This window comes from Bison bison, unplaced genomic scaffold (assembly GCF_000754665.1).
Source record: "Bison bison bison isolate TAMUID 2011002044 unplaced genomic scaffold, Bison_UMD1.0 scf7180017864285, whole genome shotgun sequence".
In the NCBI taxonomy this organism is placed as follows: domain Eukaryota; kingdom Metazoa; phylum Chordata; class Mammalia; order Artiodactyla; family Bovidae; genus Bison; species Bison bison.
In genome coordinates this window covers 685,055-694,629 of record NW_011494857.1, presented here as the reverse complement: position 1 = coordinate 694,629, position 9,575 = coordinate 685,055, and the positions used below count along the sequence as shown (strand labels likewise).

General features: G+C 49.9%; 2 protein-coding genes across 2 annotated transcripts in view; one reads left to right on the top strand and one right to left on the bottom strand.

Moving 5' to 3' along the window:
• Positions 1–6,060: 6,060 nt before the first annotated feature.
• FGF21 (fibroblast growth factor 21) lies at positions 6,061–7,747 on the bottom strand. Its single transcript, XM_010849571.1, has 3 exons — positions 7,376–7,747; positions 7,142–7,245; positions 6,061–6,442 (listed from the first exon to the last, which is right to left on the bottom strand). The coding sequence occupies exons 1-3, from the start codon at positions 7,608–7,610 to the stop codon at positions 6,152–6,154; spliced, it is 630 nt and encodes a 209-aa protein (XP_010847873.1). The 5' UTR covers positions 7,611–7,747; the 3' UTR covers positions 6,061–6,151.
• A 1,518-nt stretch (positions 7,748–9,265) lies between these two features.
• The window catches only part of FUT1 (fucosyltransferase 1 (galactoside 2-alpha-L-fucosyltransferase, H blood group)), a 3,249-nt gene continuing 2,939 nt past the window's right edge, over positions 9,266–9,575 (top strand). The window contains exon 1 of the mRNA XM_010849570.1: positions 9,266–9,570. Coding sequence (XP_010847872.1) covers positions 9,405–9,570 — 166 coding nt within the window. The 5' untranslated portion in view covers positions 9,266–9,404. The remainder of the gene's footprint in view (positions 9,571–9,575) is intronic.

Here is a 9,575-nt window from a genome sequence, read left to right as displayed (position 1 = left end):
ATCTTCAGCCATCAAAACTGTTAACTCAGGTGGTAGACAAGCAAAGCTTAACTTTCTGGTAGGTAAGAAATATCACAGGTAAATATCAAGACTGTGGAATTAGGACTTCCCTGGTGGTCCAGTGGTTGAGAATCCGCCTGCCAATGCGGGGGACGTGGGTTTGATCCCTGTCGAGAAGCAGATCTCACATGCTCTGGGCAACTAAGCTCCAATAGCCCGAGGCTACTGAGCTTGTGCTCTGCAACACAGAAGGTTTTTGTGAATCAAAATCTTTGATCAAAATCGAAGCACCAAAGAACCACATGTATATCCATAATATAAATATGACATAAAAATATTTGCAACCAGTTTTTAAAAACCAATTTATTTTTGGTTGCTTTGGGTCTCCGTTTCTGAGTACACGCTTTGTCTAGTTGCAACCATCGGGGACTCCTCTCTAGTTGTGGTGCTGGGGCTTCTCATTGCAGTGGCTTCTCTTGTTGCGAAGCATGGGCTGGAGAGAGCAGGCTTAGTGGTTGTGGTCCATGGGCCTAGTTGGCTTCTGAGATCTTCCTGGACCAGGGATCGACGTTGAGTCCCCTGTATTGGCAGGCAGATTCTTAACCACTAAACCACCAGGGAAGTCCTGCAACCAGTTTAATGTAAGCAAACTGATGAATGTGATCATCACTGTTCTATTTGTGGGTCTTAAAGGTCTGCTAGTCAAGGCTACGGTTTTTCCAGTGGTCATGTATGGAAGTGAAAGTTGGACTGTGAAGAAAGCTGAGCACCAAAGAATTGATGCTTTTGAACTGTGGTGTTGAAGAAGACTCTTGAGAGTCCCTTGGACTGCAAGGAGATCCAACCGGTCCATCCTAAAGGAGATCAGTCCTGGGTGTTCATTGGGAGGACTGATGCTGAAGCTGAAACTCCAATACTTTGGCCACCTCATGCGAAGAGTTGACTCATTGGAAAAGACCCTGATGCTGGAGGGATCGGGGGCAGGAGGAGAAGGGGACGGAAGAGGATGAGATGGGTGGATGGCATCACTGACTCAATGGACATGAGTTTGTGTAAACTCCGGGAGTTGGTGATGGACAGGGAGGCCTGGTGTGCTGCGATTCATGGGGTCGCAAAGAGTCAGACACGACTGAGCGACTGAACTGAACTGAAGGTATTACAGTGTTTATAAGAATCTGCTATATTAGACTTGTGAAATATATGCTCCAGATGATATTATTCTGGGCTGCTCTTGCCTTCTGAGAGGGACTGCATTCTGCCTAGGGAATGTTTCTCTCTTTCGATAAACCTGCTTTCACTTGGAAAAATAAAAAGATTGTATGACTCTTGTGCTTCTCTTCAAAGTTCTAGGTTTATTTAAGGGACTCTGAGGTCCCAGATTTGTAAAGTTTGTTTATTAAATTTGCAATCCTTGTTCAAATGTTTTGGGAAGTCTGAAATTGTGAAACTGGCGGCTTGCTATTTTTAGGCTTCAGAGTAGTCAGTGAATATTTAGAGAAAAGTTGATGGTTCGAAAATTAATTAATCATTACCCCAAGACCAAATAGTTGTGAATATTTGTGCACGTATGCAAAAGTTCTTCTGGCATTAAAAGATATCATTACAATCGTTTCAGCAAACGGTGCTGGGAAAACTGGATGCCCACGTGCAAAAGAATGAAGTTGGACCACTGACAAGCATACAGTTCAGTGGCTGTCAGTGCATTCACACTGTTACGCAACCATCCCCATCAGCCATCTCAGAACCCGATTTCATTACTGTAACTCTGAGCCCATGAAACAAATTCCCACCCCCGCTGCCCCTGGCTGCCACCATTCAATATCCTGTCTCTATGAATTTGGCTATTCCAAGTACCTCTTTATCGGTGGAATCATGCAGTAACTATCCTCGTGTGGCTTTTTTCACTTAGTAAAATGTTTTCAAGATCCAGCCGTGTTTGGCATGCTTCAGAATCCCCTTCCTTTTCAAGGCTGAATAATATTCCATTGTATGTGGGTTGGTGGGGTTTTAAACTTTGAGTCACGTTGCATGCCTTTGAGCCTCACCTCGAAAACATGTCCTGTCACAGAATCAGAGATGCCGGGGGCCTGCGTGGGGCTTCACACTTTCCACTTGGTGTGTCACACCTTTCTTACGTGTTCTTTTCCCCCTCCCATCTCTCTTCCTCTTCTTTCACCTCTGCTTTCGCCTCTTTTTCTTTCTTTCTCTCTTCTCTCTTCCTTTCTCTCTCCCTCTCCCTCCATTCTTCCCTTCTTTCCTTCCTTCCAATCCTTTCTTTCACAAGTGGGATGGGGAGAGGACCTGAAAATTTCCCTTTCTTCTTAGAAGCAGCATCAAAGGATGTCTGGAAAGAGGCCAGATAGCAGTGGAGGCTGTAAACAGCATGGATTTGTTTTGGGGGGCACTGGGAGTAACTTTTACCTGATAGAGTCTTGAACCTATAGAAAGTTTCAAGTTGCAGATAAAGAGCAACATAGGAGCAGGGGATTAAGGGGCATAAAACAAATCATCTACCAGAAAATACTGTATAATATGGAGAACACAGCCAATATTTTATAATAGGAAATGAAATCTATCCTTTAAAAATTGTGAATCACTATCTTGCACACTTGAAACTTATATTGTACATCAACTATATCTCAACTGAAAAAAAGACTTGTACAAAGAACTCATAATCTTAACTAGGCTCCCCATATTATCGCTATTCCTGTTCCTTTTTGCTTTTGAAAAAGCAGGCATTCACTCTCTATGTCCATATATTATTATGTGTTTACCTTTCCATAAATATTTGAGAAAGCACTGGAGATACCATGCCCCTTTGTCCCGAAGTACTTTAGTGTGTATTTGCTAAGAACAAAGACATCCTGTTTAATAACCACTGTACAAAAATCAAAACCAGAAAATATTAACAAGGATAAATGACTACTTTCTAAAGGACAGAACTCATTCAAGTGTCATCAAGAGTCTTGTTAACATTTAGGACAACACCTGAATTGCTCAGCCAACTGTATTTCCTTGTGCTGACTCTGGTCTCTGTTCATTTAAACAGTTCTCCCACCTTCTTCTTGACCTTGACGTTTTCCCAGAGTCAAGGCCAGTTGTTATAGCGAAGGTCGCCGATTGGAGTTTGTTTGCTGTTTCCCCGTGATTAGACTCGGGTTAGAGTTTCTTAATCTTCCCAAATTCCACCCCTCCTCCCAGAAAAAACAAACCATGGGAGAGCCAGTAGGAGAACAGAAGCTCACAAACAACACTTTTCACAAAACCAGCAGACCGTGGAGCCCCAGGAACCCCGAAATATGAGGGGGCGGCGGAGCCAAACCAGTGCCAGGGCATGAAGAAAAGCAAAAGCACCGTGAACTTCCTGGGACTCCCTGGCGGTCCAGTGGGTAAGAAGCCACATTCCAGGACCTCCCTGAGGGTCCAGGGGTTATGAATCTGCCTGCCCAGTGCAGAGGACACGGGTCACATCCCTGGTTCGGGAAGATTCCATCTGCTGCGGGGCAACTGAACTCACGCGCCATAGAACCCGTGCTGCCCAACAAGGGAAGTCATCAGAATGAGAAGCTCGTGCACCCCAATGATGAGTAGCTCCTGCTTGCTGCAACTAGAGAAAGCTTGCACACAGCAACGAAGACCCAATGCAACCAAAACTATAAATAAATACAAATTAAAAAAAAAAGAATCCACATTATTCCAATGCAGGGGATGTGGGTTCAGTTCCCGGTTGGGGAACAAAGACCCTATATGCCATGGGGCAGTTAAGCCCCCGGACTGTGACTACTGAGCCTGCCTGCCACAACAGCACTGCCCCAAACAAAAACAAACACACTAGAAACCCCATACAAACAAAACCAAACTGGAAATTTCCCACCAGTCCTCACCCCTAGAGAAGAAGTTGCCCTCTTGGCTGAGAACTTGGTGAGATGATCTGAGAACAGCAGGGTGTGTGTGTGTGTGTGTGTGTGTGCGCGCGCGTGCGCAGCTTCACATAGTCCAATTAGTAGTTGGATATGGGACGCTATGGGAAGGTTGAAAGCTGCTGGGGTGGTCTGGGTCCTCAGAGATCACAGAATTACTCAAGGGAATCTCTTTTGGAAGAACAAAGCTCCATAGTTAAAAAAAAAAAATTACCCTTGACATCTACTGACAGATAACATTGTATAAATTTAAGGTGTACAATCTGTTAGTTTGATACATTTATATCTTGCAATATGAGTGCTATTGTAGTGAGAATTACACCTATCATGTGACATAGTTTTCTTTTGAGTACTTGGACAAAGCTCCATTCTTGTGAAAACTAATGGAAGCAAAATCCAGATTGATTTTGGCAGGAACTCCAAAGGAGAGAGAAGGCTCATGTATGGGTGGGGAATAAATAGAGGAGGTATAGCTCTCTCTTTGAAATACTGGCGGTGTGGCTGTGCTGAAAGGTTATATTTTTTCATACTCTATGGAAACAGCAAAGAGTGAACTCTGAGAACAGTGAGGCTAGGAAAGTTATCCTGGGCCACCCCACTCCCTACAAAGTGAATTCTTTTTTTTTTTTTTTTCATTATTTAGAGAATACTTTATTAGTTTCTGTAATCAAACTCATGTAAATAAGACCTTACATATTTAATACAGTGTGTTACCCCTGTACAAATGGAAAAAATTATGTTTAATGTTTCTAGACCAATATGGCTGTTAATTCAAAGCGAATTGTTAAATGTACTTTCATGAGAGGGGCTTTCCTGACAGCTCAGAGTGTAAAGAATCTGTCTGCAATGCAGGAGACTCGTGAGATGTCTCCTGACCCAATTCCTGGGTCAGGAAGATCCCTTGGAGGAGGAAATGGCAATTCACTCCAGTATTCTTGCCTGGGAAATCCCATAGACAGAGGAGCCTGGGGTGGTGGGGTGGGGCTACAGTCCATGGCGCTGCAAAGAATTGGACATGACTGAGTGACTAACACTTTCATGTTTCAAGACCATAACTCCTGTGAGGCTGCAGTGATCAGTCAGAAACCTGGGACCCCACCAAAGCTGACCCAGCCTTTCTTCACCCCTTCCCCTGCTGACCCTCAGTGTCTGGCTCCACTAAGGCGTCCCCAGAGACTCTGGACTATCCTTGCCCTTTGACAGGACAGTGTTTGTTATTCTTCCCTCACCCCTCTCCCTGACGCCAACCACGTGTTTGTGTTGTGGAACTATTTCTCTGCGGTAACTCAATAATGGGACATTTTAAAAAATGGCACAAGCAGACCCACACTCTCATGGGAGATGTAGTTTTTGGGGAGTTCATTTAGCACTAGGGATGGTCCTAGGAAGTGTAGTCTAAACCTTTGTCTTCACGTCTTTCCTAACAGGAAAATAGCTTGAAGAGCAATATGGAAATCTAGTTGGTGGAAAGGAAGTGGGGATGGGCAACTTGCTCACTGAGATTGGATTCTGGGACAGTCATTCCTCTCCAAGGTCCATAAGCACCTGGATGGAAGCATTTAGATTCTCAAGTTCTTTTTCTGAGATCCAGGACTCTCAATCTCCAGTCCCTCCTCTCTCAGACAAGGATGCCCAGATTCCCCTGCTCTCCTGGGATCCAGGTGTCCAGATGTCCAGCCCTCTGAATCCTCAGGACTCAAAAGGGCCTTCCTAGCAACGACTGTATCTCCAGAATCCAAGAGTCCTTGCCCCAGCCCTGAGGACCATTCCTAGTGCTAAATGAACCCCCCAAAACTACATCTCCCATAAGGATGTGGGTCCGCTTGTGCCATTTTAAAAAGTGTTCCCGTTATTGAGTTACCCCAGAGAAATAGTTCCACAACACAAACACGTGGTTGGAGTCAGGGAGAGGGGTGAGGGAAGAATAACAAATACTGTCCTGTCAAAGGGCAAGGGTAGTCCAGAGTCTCTGGGGACACCTTAGTGGAGCCAAACACAGGGTCAGCTGGGGAAGGGGTGCAGAAAGGCTGGGACCGTCTCATAGCGTGGCTGGCAATGGAGGGACAAGGAGAGGCACGGAAGCAGACTCCCATTTTCTCCCTCAAACACACAAACTCACTCTGATCCTCCTCTCAGACTCTTTATTATCTCAAGTAAGAAAAATAAAAAAATAAATAAGATAAATAATGCCATAAATAAAGAGGAGACCCAGTACTACACAGCGGCCGTCTTCAAGAAGTGTAGCTGGGGCTTCGGCCATACGAGGGTCCCACCATACTCAGGGGATCCGAGGAGCCCACGTCGGGAGGCTCGGGGGCCAAGATCCCTGGAGGATCCGGGGGCGCCGCGGGCAGGCCCGGCAGTGGAAGGAAGCGAGCAGGGCCCCGCGGGGCCGGGTCCTGGTTGGACGAGCGCTGGGGGGGCAGGCGGAGTGGAAGGCCCAGGGTCTCCGACTGGTAGACGTTGTATCCATCTTCAAGAAGCAGCTCCCGAAAGCTGCAGGCTTTGGGGTCAAAGTGCAGCTGCGGGGATGAGAGTCAGGTCAGAAATGTGGGGGTTCCGATACCCCCTTGCTCCTGAAGGACTCCCAGCCCCAACCTCTCCCAGACTCAGGAGTCCAGGCCCTCCAGTCCTAGGACTGCTGGGGAGCTGGGGGAACCCCCTCCTTTCTCAGCTTTATCGTCTAGGTCTCCCCAGCCCCTTCCTCCCAGACTCAAAACCACGGAGGCAGGTCCCTCCTTAACCCCTAGATGGCGCTGCGAGACCCACGCACTTCCCCGCCCCCCACTTCACAGAGAAGACTATTCCAGCCCAGGGATCAGGGGAGGCTCTCTAAGTCCTGGCAGGGGCATCTGGCTAGCACCCAAGGTCATGTTCACTTTACAGGCCATCGATTCCTGGAGCGACCCTTCGCCCAGCATGAGCCAGGCCTGTGGGAACCTGTATGGTCAGCACAGGAGTCACAAGACTTGGCCTCCCAGGTCATTGTCATTCATGGGCCCTGTGACTTGGGGCCGGTGGTCGCCCTGCCAGAGCCTCAGTTTCTTCTTGTGAACGCTGATGACCACAGCGCTCTCCTCTGGGGATTGTGGCCGGGTTAGGGGCATGCGGAGAACGTCAAACCAAGCCTGACCAACATCAAAGGTGCAACCTGGTCCCTCAGATTGTGAGGATGGGGAGAGGAAGGGTGGCGGGCAAGGACGGGGATCCTGGAAACTCACCGATCCGTACAGCTTCCCATCTGGCCCCTGGCAGAGAAACCTGGATGTTTTAACTCCCAAGATCTGAATGACGCCTGGCTTCAGGGCTTTCAGCTCCAAGAGACCTGAGGGGAGAAAGTGGGTCAGGGGCTCAGAAGGCCTTGCCCATCCCTCTCCTCCCCCAGACTCGGGAGTCCAGGCCCCAATTCCCTACTGCTTCAGGATCAAGCCCTACCTCCCCATACACATACTCACTTTCGGGGCTCTGGCGGGCTGCCCCCACCACTGTGCCATCGGCCCTGATCTCCAGGTGGGCCTCTGTCTCCTGGGCATCATCCGTGTAGAGGTACCGCTGGCGGACTTGGCCCCCAAACTGGAGGAGGGGGCTGGAGTCTGGAATGGGATGCGCCCGGCAGGTTCCTAGCAGGAGGACAGCCAGCACAGGGACCCACAGTCCCAAGTGCTTGAACTTGGCCTCGTCCCAGCCCATCAGTGGTTCACGTCCTCAGGTGGGGTCTGGGGTCTGGGGTTTGAAGAGCTGAATGGTCTAGATCCTGTTTCGGAGCCCGGTTGCCCAGGAGAGCAGGTTCTCAGATGACTGCTTCAGTAGCCTGGGTCCCCTTGCACATGGACTCACAGCTGACTGGACACCCAGATCTCTTGGGATGGATGCAGACACTCCAGAATTTATATCCAGACAGACCCGCCCCATCACCTTCCCGACGCCTGACCCGTGATATTTGACCCACTTGGCAGATGCTAGGATTCCACGGTGTCCAGGTCAACCTGGACAGATGATGCAATCGGGGGTCCTTCCAGCTGGGGGCCTGGCCTCCACCATGTGAGGCACCAGGGGGATAGAAATCTGATGAACTGGGACCTGGGTGAAAGCAGCTGGAGGGCCCAGACTGTTTGGCCTGAGGGAGGAGGGAGCTGGGGTTTCAGACTCCTGGGTCTGAGGAAGGAAGGAAGGGGCTGGGAACCTTGACTCTGCAGCCTGAGCAGGAATGGAACGGGACCGCCTTTCTGGCTAACTGAGGCAGATCGTGCTCCGCAACTGGAATTTCCGCATCTCACCTGAAGTTCTGGGTTTTCTGAGGTTTGCTGATCATCAGGAAAGCAGCTAGCCACACAGGATCAAAGCGTCCTCCTCAAGGAAACAGGTGTCATGATCTGGAAGTTACAAGACAAGCTCCTGAGTAACTGCAGGCTAGGCATTCACGCCCCCAAACATCCCAGCCTCCTCCTCCTCCTGGGTCCTGATGCAATCCTGATGTTTCTTTCACCACAGACGCTACCCAGGATCAGACAGGTGCCCTCAAAATAGCCTGGGGAAGCTGGGGGATGGTGAGAGTCTTTGACTCAGAGTTGGCAAATGACCCAGGCTATTCAGGGAAAAGTTAGACCCAAGATCCCAAGGGGAATGAGGGGGTGAGCAATTTCCTGGAACCAAAGGGTGCAAGGTCCATGGTAAAGACCACCTCCCAGGTGGCTTTGTGGTAAAGAATTGGCCTGCCAATGCAGGAGATGCAGGAGACACGGGTTTGATCCCTGGGTCTGGCAAATTCCCTGGAGGAGGAGCAACCCACTCCAGTACTCTTGCCTGGGAGGTCCCATGGACAGAGGAGCCTGGCGGGCTGCAGTCCATGGGGTCGCACACGCCTCAGCAACAGAGTCTGAACACCAGATCTGACTGAGGGTGAGTGGAGGGCCCAGATTTCTCAGTCTGAAGAGGGGGCCAGGGACTGGGGAGTCCTGGATCTGGAGAAATTATGATCACATCTCTGGAGAGTCAAGTCCAATCAATCCCTGGGTCTTTGATTTCTTGAATGGCAATAGTCAGACTACTCGGGCCACGGGGGAGGAGGGGGGGAATGGGCGCGAGTGAGGAGCAACCGTCGACAGGGGAAATGGCTTCAGGTCTGCAGAACGAGTCCAGCGTCTGTTCCTTGAAGAGGCCTGCTGCGACCTCTGAGGCAGACAGGGAGGAGAAACTCTATTCTATTTCTGCTTTCTCCGTTCCTGACCTCGGGAGAGGCGGGACATGCCCTTTTAGAAAGTAGAAAGGCAGGCGCCGGATACTGATTCCCTCGAAAGGACAGCCTAGGACTCTGGAATTTGCTAGAGCAGGGGAGCGGGGGCGGGATCAGCGGCCCCTGAGGGGCGTGGGGACACGTTCGGGCCGGAGGCTCTCACGCCGGGATCCTGAGAGCTGGAGAAGGCTTTGCATCCGCACGTGGAACAGCCTGGAGACCAGATTCTGCACCTCGCCGCCGGCACCAGGATGCCCGGGCCAGCCCCAGACGCCCGGGCGTGGCCGGACTCGAAGCATCCACAGACACCGGAGTGGAAGAGGGAGAAGTCGACGGACCGGAGCATCCGGATCCAGCATGGCAGTTGCAAGCTAGATCTCAGTGTCCACGAAAAGATGCGGCTGCTAGGGAGGCCAGGTAGG

What these genes read in the sequence shown, in the direction of transcription:
- FGF21 (XM_010849571.1), bottom strand. Translation starts at nt 7,610, where the DNA reads ATGGGCTGGGACGAGGCCAAGTTCAAGCACTTGGGACTGTGGGTCCCT. An exon ending in AGCCCGCCAGAGCCCCGAAA is followed by an intron (nt 7,246 to 7,375) that starts GTGAGTATGTGT and finishes TTCTCCCCTCAG; the next exon opens with GTCTCTTGGAGCTGAAAGCC. An exon ending in ATGGGAAGCTGTACGGATCG is followed by an intron (nt 6,443 to 7,141) that starts GTGAGTTTCCAG and finishes TCATCCCCGCAG; the next exon opens with CTGCACTTTGACCCCAAAGC.